Source organism: Sorex fumeus, unplaced genomic scaffold (assembly GCF_029834395.1).
Source record: "Sorex fumeus unplaced genomic scaffold, SorFum_2.1 ptg000111l, whole genome shotgun sequence".
Classification (NCBI taxonomy): Eukaryota; Metazoa; Chordata; class Mammalia; order Eulipotyphla; family Soricidae; genus Sorex; species Sorex fumeus.
Window position 1 is genome coordinate 7742537 of NW_026606168.1, and position 24900 is coordinate 7767436.

Consider the following 24900-nt stretch of genomic DNA (forward strand, 5'->3'; position numbering starts at 1 on the left):
TTCATATCAAAATGGCCACCTATCCTCCCAAATTAATTTAACAAACAATTCAAAGGAAAACCTGGAAATCCAGAAACAGAGATCAACATATAAGGGAATTTTATTAGGAGATAAAGATGGTTATATCACATCAGTGAGTAATCTGGTAAGAAGCTAGTATTGGGTGATCTGGTTTACCACCCAGCTGGAAAATATAAACTAAAACTCCTGTTCGTACCATCCAGTAAGATAAACTCCATGTAGAAAAAAAAATAAAATAAAATAAACAGATCTCCAAATAGAATCACTCAGCTGTTGGGCGAGAGTGGGGGGTAGGGAATCAGACATAAATAAGATAGAGAAAATGAGACAAGCTTCTTCTTACTCCTGCAGAAATGGGATTTTCTAAGTATGATTCAAGACTCAGAAGTTGCTTTATTTATTTATTTTTGCTTTTTGGGTCACACGCAGCAATCAATGCACAGGGGTTACCCCTGGCTCATGCACTCAAGAATTACTCCTGGAGGTACTCGGGCGACCATATGGGATGCTGGGAATCAGCTATCGCTCTAGCCCCCAGAAGTCATTTTAAAATGTAAAAATAGGGCCAGGGCAATAGTACAGTGGATAGGGCATTTGCCTTGCACACAGCTGACCGAGGTTCAAACCCCATCGTCCCATACACAGCATGTCAGGTGTAACTCCTGAGTACAGAGCCAGGAGGGAACCCCTGAGCATTGCTGATCCAAAATACAACATAAATAAATAAAATTTAAAATAAATAAAATGTAAAAATCACTTTCTTGGGGCTAGGAAGATAGCTCAAGTTGCAGAGCACATGCTGAGCATGTTCCAAGACCCCAGCACTGCATAACTCCTAAGACTGCTGGAAGTGACCCCTAAAAAGCCAAAAATAGGGCAAGGACAAAATGCAAGGGTTAAGGTTCTTGCTTTGCACATGACTGACCTTGGTCTGGTCCCTGTGACACTGCATATGGTCCCTGAGCACTGCCAGGAATGCGACTCCAAACAAAACACACACTGAGTTAGAGACATAGTAGAGGTATTAATGCATTTGCCTTGCACAGCTGTCCCTGCTTCAGTCCCTGGCACCACATATGGTCCCCCCAAATACCACCAGGAATGACCCCTGAGCACAGAGCCAAGAGTAAGCCTGAGCACTACTGGACGTGCCCCAAACCCACAAAAAAAAATTAAAAATTAAATAAAATTTCTTGAAAGAGAAACAAAATTAAAAAAAAAAGAAGTTAAAAAAAAAAGAAGAAGAAGAAGTCTCATCACTGGCCACCACCAGACCCCTGGCTGTTTCTCCTGAAAGGGATCATAACACGAGGCCCCCATAATCATGCCACCAGACTCCGATCCAGGCTGTTCTACACAGGGTGCCCCATGGGAGAGGCGGGTGAGAGTCCTCTCCCCACCCCAAGAGACCCAGCTCCGGCAGCCAAAAAACTCCACAGCCCAACCACCGCCATGCTCCATGGAGCCTCCCATATGAGTAAACATATTCCTGGACCATCATAAGACACTCCCTACCCATTCTCCATAATTACCACACCACATTTGATGGGGTTCAGACAGTAGGCAACAAATCATAGAGGGAAATATATATATGCATATATACATATTTTCAGATATACGTACCAAAGCTCACATCACTCAAACTTTAACAACATGTCAGTGATATCCTATAGAATGTCTTAATGGCTCCAGCCAAAATAGAACAATCTTCACACTGTTTCCTATATGAACACTTCTTTGTAAGCATGTTCAGCAGTTCTTCATAACAGACAATATAAAATATATTATTTTAGTTGTGTTTGGGACTGGGCTTGGGGCTTGGGATGGAAACATCCCGAATTTGGTGGTGGGAGGGTATCATGGCGGTGGGATGGGTGTTTGAATATTAAATGTAATTAAATACTGTGAACTAACTTATAAAAATATTTAATTTAAAAAAAATGAACACAGAGGCCTGGAAGACAGGACAAGGCACACAACGTGCACACGGCAAGGCAGGTCTCTGGGACCACGCTGCACCCCACCACTACACCAAGCATTGCTGGGTAAAAGCGTCAGGCTTGGGCTCAGGATTAAGGCTATGTCAGAATATACAGGCTATGCCCTATCAAGAATTAAAATGCTAATAAAATGTTTTGAAATTATTATAAATCAAACAGCAGGGTACAGATTCAAAAATAATCTGATAGTGTGAGGCATATAAACTATTAGGTACTAATCAATGAATAAAATTACATGCAAATCAGAGGTAAGAATGTATTGTTAAAAAGCCAGAAAAACTGTTGAGTATTTGATTTCTAGATGACTTTAGCCTAAAAACAACAGAAATTACAGAAGAAAAGATATACTGAATTAACAGGAAGACTCTGTGATGCCAAAACTCAAGTATGTACAAAAGTTCAAATATAAAGAACTCATCAGAAGTAGAAAACAGAGTTCAACATCTGGCTCCAGGAAAACAAAGTAAAACTTAATGTACTATATGCATTTGCATAATCTTCCCGTTTTCTCATTTTACTATACCTAACTAGTAATGAAGTCTGTTTCCATATCTGTATTATTTTCCCCCAGTGGGTTACAGGTAATAAGAGCAATAGTGCTGATACAGTAAGTTAAGTTTGATGGCCCTAGCAGTTATACTTTGAACACAAGTTTCAGCGCTGAGGTTATTTTGCAGACTCTGATTATCTAATCTATATAAACAATTCTTGGTTTAGGTCTTTTGTTTTTAGTGAAATAAAACTAGATTGCTTCACATGCCTGCCATAAACAACAATGACTCACGTCTGCCAGACCCACAGGAAAGAGGACATTATTCTGCTTGTTTTCGTGACAGTCTAATTAATGTGAGGGTTCTAGAGTACATGACTTCAGGGATGCCAAGTATTTGGTCTATTTATATTTAATCCATTGGTTACATTCTTATTTCAGTTCATCCATAGGTCGATTCAAATAGCTCCAATTCCTTAATTAGACTTAAGGGGTCCAGGAAAGCTATCTAAAACTTGAAAAGGAAAACTACTGATCGATATACAACTTCTTGTGTCTAGCATTCGTCACCCAACCCTACTATCTTACCCTCAATGGGATGGGAGGCCAAAATACTACAGAGTACGCACAGGAGCTGGGGCTGCAGCAGGTGCCATCCCAGGACCTTTCAGAACCCTGCTGGAGTGCTCCTGGCCACCCCAAATCTCATTCTTCCCCAAAACAGACTCAGAACAAGAAATTCCTACAGAGAGCCCCCACCTAGCAAAACAACGAACCAGCTGGGACTGCAAGACAACTACTAAGAGTGCTTTCTCCAAGCACAGAGCAGACCACTGCCAGTCCACATCTGAGTGCTGTCAACAAAACCACACCCTCCCCATAGACAGAAAGCACTGTGCCGAGGGCCACGGAGACAGCACAGAGGTTAAAGCAAGAACTTGCCTGGCATGCAGCTAACTCTGATTTGATCCCAAGCACCACCAGCAGGGATCATTGGGCAGAGGGTCAGAAAGAAGTCCTGAGCATCACCAGGTAGCCCCAAATGTCCTGTAGCCTCAAAAAAGAAAGCGCCAATCTGGAAACAACCCGAGTGCCCGAGAAATGATAACTGGGCAAAGAAACTTTGGTACATCTACACAATGCAGCTGTTAGGAGAGAGAAAGTCATGAAATTTGCTTATAAGTGGATGGCCATGGAGAGTATCATGCTAAGTGAAATAAGTCAGAAAGAGAGGGACAGACATAGAAGGACTGCACTCTTGTGGAATATAAAATAACTTAATATGAGACTGACACCCAAGGACAGAAGACACAAGGGCCAGGAATACTGCCCCATAGTTGGAAGTCTGTCTCATGAGCTGGGTGAGAAGGAACTGGAATAGAGAGGGGATCACTAAGACAATGATGGTTGGAGGAATTGTTCGAGATGGGAGATGTGTGCTGAAAGTAGATAAAGGACAAACAAGATAACCTCTTAGTATCTGTACTGCAAACCATAATGCCTAAAAGTAGAGAGAAAGTACTGGGGCAATTGTCTGACATAGAGGCAGGGGGAGAGTTGTAAAGCGGGGGGCAGCGTGTACTGGGGACATTGGTGGTGGAGAATGTGCACTGGGTTGGGTGAGTGATCACTATGACTGAAACCCAGGCATGAAAGCTTTGTAACTGTATCTCACAGTGATTCAATAGAAAAAAAAAAAAGAAGAAGAAGAAAGAAAGTGCCATGCTGATTTCCCACAGTTGGTTAGAAAGGGCGCCCCAGTGCCAAATGGTCCTCCCTGCAAGCCCAATGCCATATTCTGCTCCCTTCACTTACCATCACAAGTCGGGACTGAAGCCCTCACTCCTCTGACATCTATCTCTACACAAGTTAACCAACAATGGTACAGGCAGCTGAGACCTCGAACCCTCAGCTGCGACCTGGGCCTGCTCACACCAGACCCAGGGGTGCTGCTGGGCACACAACCTTTGTCCTGTGGTCACCGCCTGGACTCTTCACACAGCTGCCCTTGAACACTCCAACTACACATCCTCAACTGCTCCCCAGTGTTGCCACTAGATACCTGTGATCTTGAACCTCTGGCTGTTGTCTCGGCCTCCCACAGCTGAGACCAGGCACTGACAATTGTCACTCCCCAGTCACTAACCAGGTGCTACAGTCGATGCTGGGCACTCAAATAAACACTCCCAGTCACCCGGTCCTGCGTGACCCAGAGCCACAGCTGGGGCCAGGCACCAGACTCCAACAACCCAGGTCCCTGGTCCTGTACAGCCTCTCTCAGAGCATCGGACATCAGAGTGACATGGAGGAAATCCACGCCACAGATACATCAAGACAAAAGCCTGAGAAATAACACGACCGAGTAATGCAAGCAGCTGAAATAGGACGTCAAAGTACTTGCTAGAGATGCTCGTTGAAATGAGAGAGGGAATGTCAACGGAGTATGAGAGAAAGTTAAGAGCTAAAGAACAGAGCGACTAAAGAATAGAAATATAGTAAGAGAAGCCGAAAGCAGAATGGAAGAACCGAAAGTGAGCGTCAAAGACTCAAAAGAGTTGACCAAAACCTTACAAAAGACCAGCAAAAAATAAAAAAAAATAAAAAATAATGACAATAATAGAAAATAGCATCTAGAAGAATATGTACATCACAGGAGCTCCAAGACTAGAAAGGTCACACCCAAGCAGACACAGACCAAGAGAGATTACAATGAGACTGCAAAATCAAAGAGAGAGAGTTCTAAATGCAGCAAGAGCAGAGGAAAAAAAAAATCACATGTACGGGAACCGTAAGATTGCTCAATAGAATCTCTATAGGCCAGGGCCAGAGCTATAGTACAGCAAGGAGGGCACCTGCCTTGTGTGCGGCTGACCTGAATTCAATCCCCAGTATCCATATGGTCCCCTGAGCACTGCCAGGGATGATTTCCTGAATGCAGAGCCAGGAGTAACCCCTGAGCATCACCAGGTGTGTAGCACCGCCCCCCCCCCAAAAAAAAAGAAAGAAAAGAAGCTCTACAGGCCAAAAATAAGTGGTTGGGGGGGGGGAACGGGACCAAGAAGACTCTACCCAATGAAGAGAGAATAAAGAAATTTTTAGGAAAACCTCTAAAGGAAATCACCACCACTTGCTTCTGTGAAAGATAAACTCCACTTGAAAGTGGCAAGATACCTAAAAAGCTAAATGTGGGAATGAGTAATAATGAAGATTACTTACTAATTTATTGTGGGGGAACAGAGGAGAGGCAAGAGCTATAACAGAGTGTGTCTGTCACTGTGGTGCCATGGATCAAACACAGGGTCTCAAACACGAGAAGCAGATGCTGTACCACTGACCTATATCCTGAACCTAAACCTATTTTAAATGTTACTGATTCTTGGGAGTTGGAGAGATAATATGGCAGGTAGGGTGCCTGCCTTACACACAGCTGATCCAGGTTTGATGCCCACTCCTGCCAGGAGTACCCTGAGCACCACTGGGTACTTCTTAAAAAACCCCAAACCAATCAAAACGCAAAGAACGAAATACTTTAAAAATTCTATACAGAGACTAAAGTCATTGCAAATGAAGCAAGACTGGATGCTATTATTTGATAAAGTAAAATATCACAATATATTTAATCACAGAAAGGTTAGATGGTATATCACTACACGTAGACCCCCTCCATTCACACTCCGCTGTTTCATTATGTAACTTTATTGAGGGCTGCTAGCCAGGGCTCAAACGCAAGCCTTCCTCATACAAAGTCCAGTCCTTTGAGCCATCTCCCCAGTCCCTTTCTTTGGTTTTAAATATATACTGTTGTGAGAGCGACATCCCCCAGTGCTGCAGGGGAAGCAACCAGAGAGTAAGATTCAACTCGACCCCTTGAGCCACATCTCTGGTCCGGCCACTTCAAAGTCATGGATATATTCAACTTTCAAAAATTCAGTAGAGAGCACCAAATAAAGGGTGTTGGGAGGATCCTCCCAGGATGGGAGACGCATGCTGAAAGTAGACTATAGACTGAACATGACTGCCACTCAATACCTCTTTTGCAAACCACAGCACCCAAAAGGAGAGAGAGAGAGCAAAAGGGAATGCCCTGCCACAGAGGCAGGGTGGACTGGGGTGGGGGGGTTGGGAGGGATACTGGGATCAGTGGTGGTAGAGAATTGGCACTGGTGGAGGGATGGGTACTTGATCATTGTATAACTAAAACCCAAGCACAAAAATTTCTAAGTCTACAATTGTACCTGATGGTGTTTCACTAATAAAAATTAAAAAAAAAAATCAGTATAGGGGCTGGAGCAGGTAGGCAGGTAGGGCATTTGCCTTGCACATGGCCGACCCGGTTTCGATTCTCAGCACCCCATATGGTCCCCTGAGCACCGCCAGGAGTAATTCCTGAGTGCAGAGCCAGGGATAACCCCTGTGCATCACCAGGTGTGACCCGAAAAGCAAAAAAAAAAAAAAAAAAAAAAAAAAAATCAGTATGGTCTAGAGAGAGGTAAGCTTTGCTCACAGGCTCCTGGATTCCATCCCTTGCCAGGTGTGGTCTAATAGTACGGACCCCCACCTTGGTCTTAAAATTACAAAGACAAAAATCAATTTATTCTTTAAGAACATCAGGAAATAAAAGAAACTATCCCTCAAACCCACTTATATACCATTTACAATAACATCTCACACAAGTCAAATTTCTCCAACCAAATTCAAGCTACCTGTGAATTATTTCTTTGCTCCGTTTGTCTTCCACCTCTAGAAAATGCCTGATTTTTTTCCATCCATGGTTTTTTCTGAGTTGCCTGGCAAGTTACATTAGACCAATTTACTCCACCTACAATAAATGAAATTTTAAGTATATGATTTATTTAAAGAACATTTAAACCTACATTGTCCTCTAACTTCATATACTGAAATTCAGGCACCATAGATGTAATACTAAAATCTTAAGTGGTTACACTTGCTCTTCAAGCCCACGTTCTCCCCTGAACATGTATTTTGCTTGCTTGTCTGTTTCTTTGCTTATTTCCACTTTGGGGAAGACTTTCTCTCTTGAACACATTATTTCCCCTCTTTCTCTATTTCCATATCTTTCTAAGCAAGTTTCACTCAATTAAAAACTACCTTGCTTCACTAAAACAAAAACAAAATTTTGAGCGGTGTCCTAATTCTAAGTAACTGCAGTTACATTTCCATTTTACCAGCAAAACCGTATTTTCAAATCAAAGTGAACCTTAAAAGATTTCTAAATTTTTGGTCGCATCAGCAAGATTTTTGCTACAAGGGTTGTAAGGCAGACTTTGACATGAACAAAGAAGAAAAATGTAGCAAAATTACTATGCAGAAAATAAATACCTGTACATATAGATGAGTCCATGTGCTAAAAATAGAAACAAAGAGACGATTATTTTTAGCCTGAAAGTCAACAATTTGCAAAACATTACATAATTTACTCTAGTTTGAAGCATGCTTATTACATTCTTAGCAAAAAAGCTCTCCTAAGGATTTTTTTCATAATAACAATATGCAAGGTACATTTTAAACCACTTTTACTATATGAACTGCTAATGAAAAGACACTTTGGCAAAGGACATAAAGGTAACACCGACATGATGACAAGAAACCAAAGCAACGTGACTGACAAGAAACCAAAGCAACGTGACTCACATTCCCAGCGCTGGAATCAGGGTTTCTCAAAACCCCTGCTGTGGGCTGGTTGTTGCTGTGTTTGGGGCTGCAGTAGCCACTATCGCTGTCGATGTCGGCTTCACTAGCCCCCTGCTCACTAGAGGACTCAGCAGTAGGGTGGGAAGTTCTTCTCCTCCTGCCTTTGGACTTCCAGAGCATTGTGCCAGAACTCTCCGAGAGAGACTTGTTAGCAATGTCTGATGGGAAGTCTAGAAGATGAGGAAAACGTGACTGTCCCTTACCAAGTTGATTAATTCTTGTTCAACAATCACCAAATTATTAAGAACAACAACAACAAACCCCAAAGATATATAACTCTGCAAATAAAGAGAGTAAGTGATCCTCAGAAATTAGGATGTGCCCGACAAGTAGCTTTACAGCAAGTGTTGAAGGAAAAAGAATAAAGGGGCTGGGCAGGAGAAATAGCTCAGTGGGTTGAGTGCTTGCTTTGCACTCCTGGTCCCCCAGCACTGCTAGGAGGGATTCCCTGCTGAGCCTAGGATACCCCCCTGCCCCCCAGTGGTTCTGAGCACCTCCAGGTGTGGCCCAAAGAGCAAAACAATAATAATGAAGTAAAATAAAACAGTAAAGGGCTAGGGAGAAGGCTGGCTGGTAGAGTGCAAGCTTCAGATATTCAAGGTCCTTGGACTCATCCTTTATATTCTTCTCTCTCAAAAAAAAATAAAAAAGCATAACACACCACTACCACCATCATCTACATCACTTAAGTAGAGCATCACTGATCCACTCAAGCTCACTGTGTGCTCCCTGCTACATCTGTGTCCTCTTCTTCCCTCAGAGGCTCTGTATTCCGAATTCCACACTTATTGTCTCTACCTGTCTAGCACTACCACAGATTTTTGATTCCTTTTAGATAAATTATGTGATTTTATAGTTTTAACTTTAAAAAATTAAATACTATCCGTATTTTTTCTTTTTTTCTATTTTTGGCATTTGGGCCACAATCAACAATGGTCAAGGATCATTCCTGGAGGTGCTGGGGGACCATATATGGTGCCAGAGATTGAACCAGAGTCTGCTGCATGCAAGGCAAGGGCCTTAAGATCAGTGCGGTCTCTCTGGCCTAAAAATGAAGTCATATGGGTGTTGGAACATGATATGACTGAAATACAAACATCAACAACTGTGTAACTGTGTATCTCACTGATTCAATTAAAATAATTTTTAATTAAAAAAATTAAAATGAAGAAGTCATACTGTCTATATTCGTAAGTGAATTGCTACCTCTCACCTCAACATTTAAGATTCTGATACAGGTGATTAATTCATTAATGTCACCGAAATGGAGAATACCTACGAAGAGACACATCTCATGTATTGGGGGGGTTCTGTTTGCAATTTCTCAGTGCCAAGGACTGAACACACAGTATCATGCAGGCAGGACAAGTGCTCTACAGATGAGCCACACCCCAGCCTCTCTCAGAATGTATTTGTCTTTGCATGTGGATGGAATCCCTGGGTTGTTCTGGTTTTGCTCTTAAGGAGAATACTGTCATAAACACTCCTAAGCAGATACACATGTGCATGTGAAAGTGTCGCTACAATGCCATCAAGGGGTTTTTTTCCCCTGCTTTTTGGGTCCCACCCAGCAATGCTCAGGGGTTACTCCTGGCCTTGCACTTAGCAATTACTCCTGGCAGTGCTCAGGGGACCATATGGGATGCCGAGGATCTCTCCTGGGGATGGCACATTCAACTTTACTTGGTAAAGTCATTTTCAGAGGTAGATAAAACCATTTACATTCCAACAGCAGAAAATAAACAACTTTTACATTTTTACATTTATATTTCTGCTGTTTACATTCCAACAGCAGAAAATAAACAACTCCACTAATCCACAGTCACCAAATACTTCACAATAGTTCTACCTGGGTCTAAATTGTCTAATTTTTGCGAGTTGTTGAGTATTAAATTATGGCTCATCACAAATTTTAATTTGTAATGCCTGCTTAAAGAGACTGAACATCTCTCTCCCAATATTTTCAATCACTAGTATCCCTTCAACTTTACTCTTTGGATTTTTTTTTTTTTTGTATTTCAGAGCCATAGCACAGCAGTAGGGCGTTCGCCTTGCATGTGGCTAGCTTGGCCGACCTGGGTTCAATTCTTCCGCTCCTCTCGGAGAGCCTGGCAAGCTACCGAGAGTATCTCGCCTGCATGGCAAAGCCTGGCAAGCTACCCATGATGTATTCGATATGCCAAACACAGTAGCAACAAGTCTCACAATGGAGATGTTACTGGGCCTCTCGAGCAAATTGATGAACAACAGGAGGACAGTGCTACAGTGCTTTTTTTGTATTTTAAGAATTGTTGGGGTTTTTTTAAATCTTATAAAATCTCCTCCTAACCCAACAAATCACAAATTTCTCTTTTTCTCAGTTTGACCATACATAATTTTCAATAAAGCATTTGTACTGACTTGTGCTAATATTATGTTCCAGGTTCTTCATAATTACAATGTAAGGGTCCACACCACTCTACTGAGTGAATGCCCCGGACTGTCTTGACATAACACCTATTACTGACACTGAGAATTTTTCAGTGTTTGTATTGGTGTGCTGCAATGTGTATGTGCTTTAGTCAAACAATCTCTTTTCTCCCTTCGGGGGGAGAAACCATCTGGATATATTCCCAGAATCCAAATGAGAAAATCAAAGTACTATTCTTAACAACCCAGAAAGCTGTTCTAGCTCCCTGGCACTGTGTCCAGGAGACTGAGTGCCAGGTGGGATCACTTCCTCAATGTTTCATCTCAACTCTTTATATGTCCTAATGCTGATCTTTCATTGGTTATACACAGAGTAAGACTCTTTTCCAAGATAAAATGAGTTCTTTCACAGGAATTCTAAATTTCAGAAATAGCTTCCTTCCTGTAGTCGGAAAGATTATTCACCTACATTTTCTTTCATATGTAGTTTTCCCATTTACATTCTTAATCCATCTGGGAAGACTCACAAGGGATCTAAACTGGGAATCTGTAATGCTGTAACTGCCTTTTTCCATGAGTATTTTCATATACATGTGAGCTGTTTCTGAACTTTGTTCTAGGTTCTGTTTAACTGCTACATATTCTAAGTCTATTGGGATTAAGAAGGCTTTTTAAAGTATTCTATCTAGAAGAAAAGTTCTTCTCCACATATGTCCTTGTTCTTAGACCAGTATTTTTTTATTTTTCTTTTTGGCTCACACCCAATGATGCTCAGGGGTTACTCCTGGCTCTGAACTCAGTAATCACTCCTGGCAGTGCTCAGGGGACCATATGGGATGCCGAGGATGGAACCCAGGTTGGCCGCGTGCAAGGCAAAGGCCATACTCACTGCATTATTGCTCCAGCCCCCAGACGAGAACTTCTTTGTTTTAGAATTAATCAACTTCACAAGATGTCCAAGAATTCTTTTGTTTCTAACGTAAATGGCATTTTAAATTTTGTCTGTTGGATCACTCTGAAAAGTAATTAATGCTTGCCTAATTCCTCTGCCATCTACTAAACAATATAAGCTTGTGTTCCAGAGTGAAAACTGAGGGGACTGGGGAGATAGCTCAAAAGGCTGGAGTGCACGTCTGGCACGCATGTAGCCCTGAGATCCATCCCAACACCCTATTAACCCCCAAGTTGCTCCAGGCATTGCCCTGTTGACTGCCAGCATCACTGACTGAGCAGCACTGCACTGCCAGGCAGCAGACAAGGCCAATAAGCAGGATGAGGACTTCCTGCACAGCCAGGAAGAGGACTGTCGGCAAGGGCTCCAGGGGAAATGTATGAAAGGTAAAACTGGATGCAAATTCCTTTAAACGATAACGTTTCATTCTATCAACGATCCATACTAATTAGCCCTCAGACCAAAAATTAATGACCCAAAGTATAGATAGAATGGACGATCCTCCAAATTTAAGAATCGCGGGGCCAGAGACAATACAGGGACTGGGGAGCATGTCTGACATGCAACCAGTATCTCCTTCCCCATGCAACACGAGATGCAGCCCTGGAGACCCCAGAGCACAGCCAGGAAAGTTCAAGAAATGAGCAGCATGGCAGGGCCCAAGAAACACCACACCCCTAAGCACAGGCACTTAACTACTGGTGTGCTGATCAAGAGTGTTAAGCACTGCTCGGGAGGCCCCCACTAAGAAAGCGTAAGAATCCTGATGAGGCCAGAGGAACAGTGTGGGGGTTAGTGAAGGTGCTTCCATGCACTTAGCTGACCCGAGTTTGATTCCTGGCACCATGTATGGTTTCCTGAGTATTTCCCAGAGTATTCCCTGAGCACAGAGTCAGGAGTAAAGACAGAACACAGTCCAGTGTGGCCCAAACCTCTAACCCCCTTGCAAAAGAAATATACTGACAGAATGTATAATCTACCCAAATCACACCTTTATATATCATAGTCTCCTTTTCTACTTCTGATATGCTTCAGATTTTTGTCTTGTGATTACTTAATGAGGAAACTAAAAAAGATTTTGAAGGGTAATCCCAGGTTTTAGAATTCAGATAAGGGACACAACAAAGCTCATCATCAAATTCTGATTCTTTTCCTAATCATCTAATCATTATCAGAGTCTGTTAATCTCAGTGCTTTACCTCTACAAGGACTCTACTATCAGCAAGACTGTTTTTAATGGATTCCAGATCCATCCCTGTTCCCAATGAGTAAGAGCAACTTAAAAACCTCAAGAAGAAATGTCCAAAGGAAAAGGTATACCAAAATGCACCAACTAAGTCTGTTCAAGATGCACCAACTAAGTCTGTTCAATCTATTCCACCACACTGGAACAGAAACTTAGGAGGGAAAAGCAGTTATTGCGCCCTTAGCTCATCTAGACAGGAGGAGTATGAACAGATCCAATTCCTGCCCGTAGTTCATTAACAGGGATTTCTTTGTGTTTTTTTTGTTTTTTTTGTTTTTTTTTTTTGCTTTTTGGGTCACACCCAGGGATGCTCAGGGATTACTCCTGGCGGTGCTCGGGGGACCATATGGGATGCCAGGGACTGAACCTGGGTCAGCACATGCAAGGGAAATGCCCTACCGGCTGTATTATTGCTCTGGTGCAAGGATTTTTTTTACTAGAATAACAATGGGTAAGGAGAAACAGCTTTTCTATAAGCCAAGACCAGATACACAAATTGGAATTTCATGATATAAACTAGAAAATAGCTAGAATACTATAAGGCACTTATTAATATTAGCCTATTATAAGAACAATGCTTTTTAATACAGGGCTCCCTAAAAACTTTTTTGTTTTTATTTGTTTTTATTGTTTTTATTTTTTACCATATCAGCAATGCTCAGGGATTACTCCTGGGTCTGCACTCAGGAATCATGCCTGTCAGTGCTTGGGAGGACCACATGGGATGCCAGGGATTGAATCCTGGTCAGCCATGTGCAAGGCAAGCACCTTACTCACTGTACCATCTTTCCAGCCCCACAAAACTTTTGACAACAGATCTGACTAGTTTAAAACTTTTCATTGTATGACAGTTTGTTTATAGGTGTCATCAATTTTGGTTCAGATCTATGCTAACTAAAGTATGGCAGAAACAAAGATATTATAGAATATTAGAAAGCTATGGGTTTTAATCTAAATACAAAAACATGTACAAAATAGACTACTGATAAAATGAGTCCAATAAGTTTCCACAATGCATACAAAATTCCTTCTCTGATTTCTGAACTGCTCCACTAACTATAAAAAGCAAAGAAAGCTTTGGTGCAGGGGTGATAGTATAGCAAGTAGGGCACTTCCCTCGCACATGGTCAATCTGGGTCAATCCCCAATACCCCATATAGTCCCCCGAGCCAGGAGTGATCACTGAGCACAGAGCCAGGAGTAAGCCCTGATCACCACCAGATGAGCACCCCCATACACACCCTCCCCCCCAAAAAAAGCAGGTAATGTTCAAACTGCTCAAAACTGTGCTTACGCCAGCAAGCTGGAAAGAACATCAAGAACATGAATTGTTTTATCCTTTCTAGAAAATTTCACAAAGGGCAAGGTACACTGAAGGATGAAAGTCTGGAACTCTGATTAAGTAGCACAGTGCACAATTAAGAAGTCAATGTATAAGACAATCAGTGATGCGTGTGTGTGTGTGTGTGTGTGTATATGAATCTGTCTTACCTGTTTGCTGTGACGCATCTACCAGAAGCACAATTTTTGATCGATTATCAGGACCTGTTGCATTTGTCTCTTTCTGTGTAGCTACATTTTTGACCAGTGGCCTTTTGCTTTTTATGTGCTGCTGTAAAAGCTGTTGCTAATTTAAGTTAAAAAAAAAAAAAAGAAAAATTAAGATGCCACTTAATTGTCTAAACATTATAAAATATACATCCATTATAAAATATATCTTATTGTATATTCCAAGTCCATGATCCCCCCCTTCATTTTTTTTCCCGTTCTTTCTTTTTAAAAAGTATTACAGATCAGGGACAATCCAAGTCCAATCCCCAACACATATTGTCCCCTGAGCATGGTCAGGAGTGATCCCTAGGCAGACCCAGGAATAAGACCTGAGCACAGCTGCGTGTGGCCCAAAAACAAAGCAAAAAAAAGGGGGGGGGGTATCATATCACATTCATTTTTGTAATTTATACAATATATCTTTAAACTTAAATCCCTAAATTTAATGAGGTTGCTCAGCAGAGTAAGGTACATGCCTTCTGTGCAGGTGGCCTGGGTTAAATTCCTGGTACTGCCCACACCTCCGCCAAAAAAAGCAAGGAGAGCAGGAAAACAGTTCAGGAGTTAGGGGTACATGTCTCAGATTTGTAGGACCCAAGCTTGCTCCTCAGGCACCACATGCCACCCACCCCCCCAGCACTGCTGACTGTATTCCAAAGGCCCACAAGCCCCATCATGGTGTCCCTGATGGTCCCAGCACCACACTGGCAGGCTGAGCACTGAACCTTGAGTCCTGGGTGGCAAGAATTATCAGGTGTAGCTCCACATTCCGCCATCCCCACCCCAGCTCTCTGAGCATTGCCTGGAAGGTATTCTTAACACCCCTAAAAAGCTAAATACAATTGCTGGGAACAAATTCTGAGAAATTATGTTCCTTCAGGCATTTGCCTTGCCGGCTGGCCTGACCAAGCCAAGTTCGATTCCTCCGCCCCTCTCGGAGAGCCGGGCAAGCTACCAAGAGTATCTCGCCTGCACGCAAAGCCTGGCAAGCTACCCGTGACGTATTCAATATGCCAGACACAGTAACAACGAGTCTCACAATGGAGACGTTACTGGGCCCGCTCGAGCAAATCGATGAACAATGGGAGGACAGTACAGTGCACTGCAACATTTGAAAGTTATGTACTATTACCATCACATTTCCAATATGTATTTCTTCTCATTCTCAAAGTCCCAAAAGGATATCCCTTGGCCCAAGACTTTCCTTCAAATTCTCCCCTTCAACAGAGGCCAATTTCACAGCACTCTCTGCTGCTTGTGTTCTAATTTATAATAAGCATGCTACAGCACAGCAAAGCCTTTTCACTGAAGAAGCCAGACGACTAATGGAATCTAGGAAAGTATGAAGGCCCTGATGAGTCAGTCACAATCGAACAAATCACAATGGTTTTTGCCAACTCAGTCTTGCTGAGTTGTTTTCCTCATTTGCCTTGATATTTGGGCCTCAACAAAAAAGCAGTCTTTTAGGTAAGAAGCAGTTACTTAAAATAACCTAATTCTCTTGAGATTTCAAGGTTTTCATGTCTTTTGTTTCACTTAGTCAAAAGATTGGATCTAAAGATAGATGGTAAATTTTACATACTTCTCTTTCATCTCTCCTGGGGCCCTCAGAGACCCTGTGATCAAATAACAGCTAAATTCCCCTAAAATAACAAAGTGCTTTTTTCCTACTAAATTTTCACAATAGAGAATGAATAGAATCAATGAATCACAAACGTTCTTGTCCACGTTTTCCTCCCTGTTTAGTTCTGAAGTCTGAAAAATTTTAAAGTGCAATAGCTAGTACAGGATTCAGACTAGCCATTATTAATTTATTAACAACTGCCACTGTATAACTTTTGTCACTAAATTAGAAAAATCTGGAATACTTGTGATGATCATCGTATCAACTCTGAAGGAACTATAAATCAAGTTAACCAACTAAATGTGAAGAACAATGGGCTATGGAGAGGGTTGCCTGAGAACAACAACTGGTAAAAGAAACCTGGTACATCTACACAATGGAATACTACACAGCTGTTAGGAGAGATGAAGTCATGAAATTTACTTATAAGTGGATGGACCTGGAGAGTATCGTTCTAAAGTGAAATGAGTCAGAAACAGAGGGACAGACACAGAAGGACTGCGCTCATTTGTGGAATATAAAACAACATAATATGAGACTGACACCCAAGGACAGTAGACACAAGGGCCAGGAAGACTGCTCCATAGTTGGAAGTCTGTCTCATGAGCTGGGGGAGAAGGCAGCTGGAATAGAAAGAGGATCACTAAGTCAATGATGGTTAGAGGAACTGTTCGGGAGATGTGTGCTGAAAGTAGATAAAGGACCAAATGTGATAACCTCTCAGTACCTGTATTTGCAAACCATAATGCCCAAAAGTAGAGAGCATGGGGGCAACCTTCTGCCATAGAGGCAGGGGGAGGGTTGGAAAGGGGGATGTGATACTAAGGACACTGGTGGTGGGGAATGTGCACGAGCGGAGGATGGGTGTTCGATCACTGTATCACTGAAACTCAAACATGAAAGTTTTGTAACTATTTCACGGTGATTCACTAAAAAAAATAAAGAAAGAAAGAATGCCACTAAAGGACTAGAATGCACATGGGAGCCCTGGGTTTGATCCCTGGCAGCACAGGGTCCTCCAGAAGACGAGGTACAGCCCCTGCACATTGCTAGGTGTGGTCTCAAACCAAAAATGAAAAAGAATGAGGGCTGGACAGAGATGGCTCAAAGGGTAAAGACACGTGCTTGGCATCTGGAAGCTCCTCTTTGGCAACTCCAGGAGTGACACCAGAGCAGCAACCAGCCAGCACTTCCAGGTGAGCTCCAAAACACAAGGAGAATGAAGGGCACTTGGCTTGCATGCAGCCAACCCAGGTTTGATCCCTGGCACACCAAGTAGTCCCCCCAGTGCTACCAGGTGTGATCCCTGAGCAGAGCCTTGTAACCCCAGGCACGACCCAGAAACAAAAAAGGTGGGCTGGGGAGTGGCCACAAAAGGAGTCTGATATGATGAGTATCCGCTGTGCAAGGGAAAAGCCTGGGTTTTGTGCCCTGGCACCATCAGGAGCAAGCCCTTAAGCGCAGAACCAGGAGCAGGCCTCCAAGCATAGGAGGCTGTGCTCCCTCCGAAAGAAAATCTTAAAAATAAATACAAGAAACAAATTATTTATGCTAGCATTAACAAGAGATGTCTCAAACATAGAGGCCAATCAAAATCAATCACTTACTTTTGGTACCACTGGTCCCCTGTTATTGTTTCTGCTTCGATGACTAGACAATGGGAAGACTTGACCAAGCTGATTTGGACGCTCAGTGCATTCTGTGGTTAAAGAATTTACAGTATTTGTGGCCTGGAAGGTGTTGGAGTAAGGTGCAGGAAAAGGATGGTAGAAACCCATAACCTGAGCACAGGGAGCTGGCATCAGCTGATAGTACGCATACTCCGTAGAAACAGGTGGCTGAGCAGATAGGATCGGGTAGGCAAGGTATGGTCCGGCAGGGTTTGGATTGGGCTGTTGCCATCGTATATCATTGTTATACAATGGAAATTGTCTGTAAAAGCAAGTCAGAAAAAAAGCAGATCAGCAAGTCAAAGTAACGCTGGAGCCAAATCTCTAAACAATGATTTAACAATGACTCTGGAAAAGATACAATTATAAACTTCTAAATTATTTTTGTTAAGCAACAGTATCAAATAATCCAACCAGTTTTATTAATTCAGAAACTTCATTATTGGGGGGATAAGGGGTAGTGAGGGATAGATCCTCCCTAGCAGTGTTCTGGGGGGATGGGGGGGTGGATCAGGGTCCCCCTTGAGAATTCTCCGAAAACCAGGTTAGCTCTTGTAAGAGGGCCAGAGGATGTAGTGCTATTCAGGCCCTGTGGTGCCTGGAACCATTAGCACACCCCAGCAGTGTTCAGAGGCCCCCAAGGTGCAACCAGCAATATCCAGGAGGCCTATGATACCAAGGATTGAACCACTACTACCTACCTGGCCCTATGTTTTATTATTGTTTTTGTTTTGGAGGGTCACACCTGGCAGTAAGTTCCGGGCTTACTTCTAGCTCTGTGCCCAGAGTTCACTCCTAAAGGTCTTCAAGGGGCCGTATGGGGTACCAGGGATTGAACCTTGGTCAGCAGAGTGCAAGGAAACAGAAAAAAGTACCTGTTGTACTGTCCTCCGGCCCCAACTAACTCTGTTATCCAGCTAGCCAGCTGACACCACCGAAGGTACTAGTTTATGGGCGCTACTATAAACAACCTTCCACCCGTGTTTCAAGTCCCTCCGCCCTGATCTCGCCTTTCCTGCCCCATCCCTCCATCTTCCAGCCGCCTTGTTTCGCAGTCTGTTGATCATGCTTTATGATCTGTGTGTACTGGTCCCCCAAATTCCGGTATACTTGTTGGTTTTTTAATTGCAGTGTCCAAGATCAAATCCAGGGTCTCACACAGGCAAGGTAAGTGCTTTGCCACTGAGCTATAGACCTCCACAGCCTCTCTCCTTCGGTGGTGCCAGAACCATCAAATCCAGGACTGCACCTCTCAAGGCAGGTATTCTACTACTCAGTTTCATCCCTGTACTATCATCTGTCGCTTTGTCCTCAACTTCCTCTAGATATTTCTGCCTGAGAATTAAACACCTGCTGCTGGATCTGGGAATAAAGGGGGGGGGGGGGGGGGAACCTAACCATGCTAACAACTGGGACAGATATCTATAAAAAACATCCCACGGTATCTCTGAGTAAGATGATCACTGCAATGGGCAATTTGATTCTTCCACCTCCTACTCCTCAGCTCGCTCCCAGGCCTCCTACTCCTCTCCCATATTCTCTAGGCCACTTGGCCAAGTTCAGCTCTTTTCCTGGCTACCCTCCTTGGCAATGAAAGCAGGACTGAGGTCCAAAGAAGAGAAAGAGGTAAGTCTGTCCACTGCCATCTTATCCCTAGCATTTGAACTTCTGCTAACACAGTTCCTAAAAAGCACCAGCAAGACTCTTCCTCCCTATGGGAGGCTGCCGCTGACAAGTGAGGGGCTGTGGGGAGCTAGGGCAAAGGACTTTTCTCACTACTCCCAAACAGAGCAAATCAGAAAAAGGCCTCTGCCATCATTCTAAAAATAATTTTAAATCATCGGCTGATTTGTTTCTTCACAAATTCTCAAAGACTATTTGTAAGGAAGGAAAAAAAAATCAAGGGGTTGGGGAGACAGTACAGCGGTAGGGTGCTTGACTCGAATGTGGTCAGCTGGTCCCCCGAGCCCACCAGGAGGGATCCCTGAGAGCAGAGCCAGGAGTAAGCTCTGAGCCCTGCTGGATGTGGCCCAAAATTAACACTGTACACTAAGCCATTTAATAAATACAAAAATGTATTATAAAATGTAGTTTACAAATCCTCTGAACATAGTCCAATACAGACAAAAGATTTTTAATGTAAGTGATAACTTCAATTGAGGATCCCCTAACTTCAATATTTGTTGAAAAGCCACTAAGAGTCTCAGATTATTCATATAAGCTCTAGTACTTGAGAATGTTTAGTCATCTTAGCGATGATGTCTTGGCACACCAGGAAACCACAGTGGGTTACAGATGACTGCATTTCCACACTGTATTAGTGATCACATTCACCTTCATATAATGGGTTATATATGTGCAGAAAGGGCTGATTGCTTAGAGAGTGGAGCCACCAGCCACTTCATCCATTTATCCCTGAGTGCAGGGTAAGTAATATTTTTTGTATGTGCTATCACTTCAAAAAGGCTGAAATTATTTTCTTTTTAATGTTTATTTTTGGGTCACACCCAGCGATGCTCAGGGATTTCTCCTGGCAGTGCAGGGGGACCACATAGGATGCCAGGGATCAAACCCTGGTTGGCCATGCACAAGACAAACACCCTATCCACTGTAAAGTATTTTTAACCACAATAAAATGAACTACAGGAATGAAGTGCTAATCATTTGGACAGTCTAAGCATGGTAATAAAGACTCTAGTGGGCCAGAAATACCACAAAGGTTAAGGCACTTGCATGGCATGCAGCTCCAGCCTCAAACCTGTTTCAAATCCAAGCACTACATATGGTCACCTGAGCACTCCCCATGTGTAACCCCTGGGCACAGATTCAAGTGTCACCCAAAACAAAACAAAAAGTCAAAAAAAGAAAGACTAGAGTAACTATCATAAGTTATATATACACTAACCACTAGATCATACATTATCTGCTCTGCATCACTTTGTGATAATAGCATAGAAGCTAAATTTAAACAGAATTGGTCTAAAGTATGTCAATTAACCATAAAAGCTTAAAAGTTAAGAATTATCTTTTGTATTTTCTTATAACAGATTGCGTTGGCAATTAAGAGCAACGTGATAAGATGTCTGATCCTAAGAGCTCCCATCACTTTCCTCTTCTTCATTTCACCCTTTTGAGTTAATTTATTTCAAATGAAATTCAATGCATTATTTTAAAAGCTATAAACAAAGAGCTCCTTTCTCTCTTGAAAAGAATTAGAAAATAATTTAGGTCAACAATTTTCAAAGTTTTACACCATTGGGATCTATGTAATCCTCCTAAAATAGAAAAATAGTTACTGTTTTAAAGTTACCAAAGAGGGCCAGAGCGATAGCACAGCGGGGAGGGCATTTGCCTTGCATGCAGCCGACCCGGGTTCAATCCCCAACATCCCATATGGTCACCCAAGCACCGCCAGGAGTTAATTCTTGAGTGCAAAGCCAGGAGTAACCCCTGAGCATTGCTGGGTGTGACCCAAAAAAGCAAAAAAAAAAAAAAAAAAAGTTGCCAAAGAAAAAGCATGCTGTCCACCTTTGCTATTCCCAGGCCTCCTTTGTGCCCCCCGCCCCCTTAAAAATGAATAAATAAATTACCTATTAGACTGGTTTTCTTGCACAAATGGATAACAAGTAATCAGGTAGCTGGGAATTGGAGTTGGTTCTACACCAGAAACATTTCCATTCTCGTTTGGGAGTGCCATAGGGATCATAAATGTATCGGGATTCTTCTTCTGAGGAATAAAAGGTTCTACCTCAGCTGACAGCTTGACATTCTTTAAAAAGAAAGTGAAACATATTAATGAGCAAAAAAACTTAAATAACACAAATTCATCACCGAACAATACAAAATACAAGCAGTAATTGTCTCTCTTCTCGGAATTCACAAAATATCCAAAGAAATAACAATGTCAATTTAAATAACTGAACATGATTGTTATTTAAATAAAGTCAACTAATGAAAATAGGGAAAATCTTATCAAAGGTTAGTACATTTCAATGAAATCATTTCTTGTGTAATGAAAGCTGTTAAAACAATCAAGAGTACAAGGAAGTGAGACCTCAGAGTCCAAAAATAAAGTAGGAGTATGAAACCCAACTCTCCAGACAAAACAATGTGTTTTTAAGTAAGTTTGTTATGGGGAAAAATCATTAAACAGAGTTCTGAAGGATAATTATTTTATATTTGTTTGAACAGTCTAAAAAACATTCTATTTCTGTCTACTTCAGGAAATTAGATTAGTATCATTAAATTAAAAGGAAGGAAAATGTCTTAGCTTAATTTTTTAAAATATTAAACTTATTAAAGGGGAAAAAAATCTGGTTCAGCTAAATTGGGGGATGGGGGAATTAGTCCTATTTCTGGGTAAACAAGTTCAATAAACTAATCCCTAATACATGTTTCTTTTGCATTTATTTTGTAGTTTGTCCTACAAAGAAACTACAGGGATTTCTGAAAGTCTTTTAAAATTACAGTATTTAAGGATGCATGTGCATGTGCTGAAATCATGAAAAAAAAAAAGGAATCAAGAGCCATAAAATTCAAGAGATCTTAATGAGGGAAATGTTACTGGGAAGACAGTACTGACTGACTGGGCTGAAGGCTGAATCTTTCCGGATGTCATGTCCACAGGTTGTGCAGCTTCTCCTGAGCAGCTGTGAGCCATCTCAGGGCCCCCAACAGGGGTTACGGGGAGAGTTTTACTCAGTGCCTACTCTCTTCTTTACAGAAATTTTGTAGATGAAGGCTCAAGTTTGGGGCTGTAGAGCTTGGACTTGCCTGCATGTAAGAGAAGTTAAGGCACTTGCCTTATATGCAGCAGACCCCAGTTGAATCCCCAGCACACATTAAGGTTCTCCAAGCACTTCCTGGGAGTGAAGCCTAAGCACAGAGCCAGGAGTAGCCCCACTGTATTACTGTACCGCCGTTCTCCCGTTGTTCATCGATTTGCTCGAGCGGGCCCAGGAACGTCTCCATCATGAGACTTGTTACTGTGTTTGGCATATTGAATACGCCACGGGGAGCTTGCCAGGCTCTGCCGTGCGGGCGAGATACTCTCGGTAGCTTGCCGGGCTCTCCAAGAGGGGAGGAGGAATCGAACTCGGGTCGGCCATGTTGGCTGCGTGCAAGGCAAATGCCCTACCCGCTGTGCTCTCGCTACAGCCCCAAATCAAACAAAAAGAAAAACTCAAACTTTGGAGAAGGCACATAGTCAAGGTCCCAAGGACTCAAAACATGAAATGACTTAAATAAAAACTTACTGACTTTAAATAATGTTGCCCATGTTACACATAATTGTAAAAAAAAAATCAAAATACACACACATACATGGGAATTGAGAAACTTCTATATCCTCAAGGGTGAGGCTTATGGTATTATTCATCCTGTAAAAATTCATTTAATTGTACACTGGTTTTAGAGTTTTATTTATATTTACTGAGACATTAAAAATAATTATAAAAGAAAAAAGACACATGTTAAAGGAAAATGTTAAGGATATTAATATTACAATCTAAAAAGATACTTTATTCAAAGTTTTCTTCTTCTTGACCATTCCTGGTGGTGCTCAGGGTTTATTCCTGGCTCTGTGCTCAGGGATCACTCCTGGAGGAGCTCTGTGGTGCCAGGAACACTAGGTTGGCCACGTGTAAGGCAAGCACCCTACCTGCTATATTATCACTCCAGCACCCATTAGAAGACTTTTAGTGGAACAGAGATGGTAACGTAAGTAGGGCCCTTGCCTTTACTGCGTATGGTCCCCTGAGCCTCACAGGAACTAATTCCTGAGCACAGAGCAAGTTCGAAGGCATGAGCACAATGAGGTGTGGCACAGTAACACCCCCCCCCCAAACAGAAGCTTAGAAGCTCCTTTAATCTGCAATTAAAATATAATACAGTATTTCAAACTCTGAAATCAACTGCTTAAAAGCAATAGTCCTAACCAGAACTTTTCCCCAAGAACACTAGGGTGGCATTTATCTCCCACCAAAACACAGAGCCCAATAACCTTCCTCCCTACCTGATCTAACTCCAAAGTGTACATTTGCACAAGTAATCAGATCTGAAGTAAATAGTGTAACTGCCTTTGTGAAGTTTTGTGACCTGAAGGTGGTTTAATTCCAACAAAGGAGACAAAAGCTCTTTCAATGCATTATAATAGTATATGCTACTAATTTTCACTGTAATAGTTCCAAGAACTCAGTATTTATAGAAGGAGAACCGGATGGAGAGACAGCTCAGTGGGCTGAGGGTATGATCTGCATACAGGAGGCCCACGTTAGACCTTCAGCACCACATATAATCCCCTGAGCAATGCTGAAGCAGCTCCTGAGCACAGAGTTGGGAGGATCCCATGAGCACCATAAGGTTTGACCCCCCAAAACCAAAATAATAAAAAAAATTAAAATTCCATAAATTTTGTGCTACATTCTCAGTATAAGAAACAATACTAATTATAGAGTTAAGACAAATTAAATATGATATCTCAAAAAAATGGGAAATTAACACAGATCCCAAAATAACGCCAGCTCAAAAATTTAGTAACAACAAATTAAAATTCTAACTCAAAAGTTGCAACCAATTTTTATACCTATTATAAATTCAGGCAATCCACTGTTCAAAAGATGTTATATGTAATTAAAAAAACTAATGTCTGCACATATACACTATTCTGTAAATAGAAAAAGCCATAATGGCTTCTATTCTAAGTACAATCCAAGATATCAGGGTTCAACAACAAAAATCCCACTGAAGAGATCCTTTGTTGTTAGTAAAAAAAGAGAAGCTTCTGTAGTCAACAGCTGCACAAACAGAAGATGTCACTAGCAGGAACAGACTGGCAAACTTTCTCCTACAGTTACAACTCTGGATGGCTCCTAAAGTTGCTTTTTGCGATTTGGAGTCCACCAAGTGTAATATACATCTTATTATCCTGAAAAGTACTGTTACAATCCCAACCTATTACTTAAAAGTTTAAATAATAATCAAGCCTATACAGCACCATCAGTTCTGTTCAGACATATAAATAGATGAAGCAGATATCTGTAAAAGCTGACATTATGTTGTAAACAATCTAGAAAATTCTAAGAAATTATCAGAACACTAAGCTGTCTAAATAGTTTATTAGACAAATGTAGATAGATCATTGAGAGTGTATATAAGCCAACAAATAAGCCTTTAGTACAAGTTCTGGGAAAAGCACTAGTCCGTTTTAGGAAAGATGGGCAAACAC

At 41.9% G+C, this 24900-nt stretch overlaps 1 protein-coding gene across 2 annotated transcripts in view; it reads right to left on the bottom strand.

The window, feature by feature from the left end:
* SECISBP2L (SECIS binding protein 2 like) overlaps positions 1-24900 on the bottom strand; it is a 66479-nt gene that overhangs the window by 34853 nt on the left and 6726 nt on the right. Inside the window, exons 2-7 of one of the 2 annotated variants that reach the window (XM_056135418.1) lie at positions 21266-21444; positions 17613-17937; positions 14322-14457; positions 8164-8393; positions 7852-7876; positions 7215-7330 (exon numbers count right to left, since the gene is read on the bottom strand). In XM_056135418.1, coding sequence (XP_055991393.1) covers positions 7215-7330; positions 7852-7876; positions 8164-8393; positions 14322-14457; positions 17613-17937; positions 21266-21444 — 1011 coding nt within the window. The remainder of the gene's footprint in view (positions 1-7214; positions 7331-7851; positions 7877-8163; positions 8394-14321; positions 14458-17612; positions 17938-21265; positions 21445-24900) is intronic. The other variant, XM_056135419.1, reaches the window with a different exon arrangement.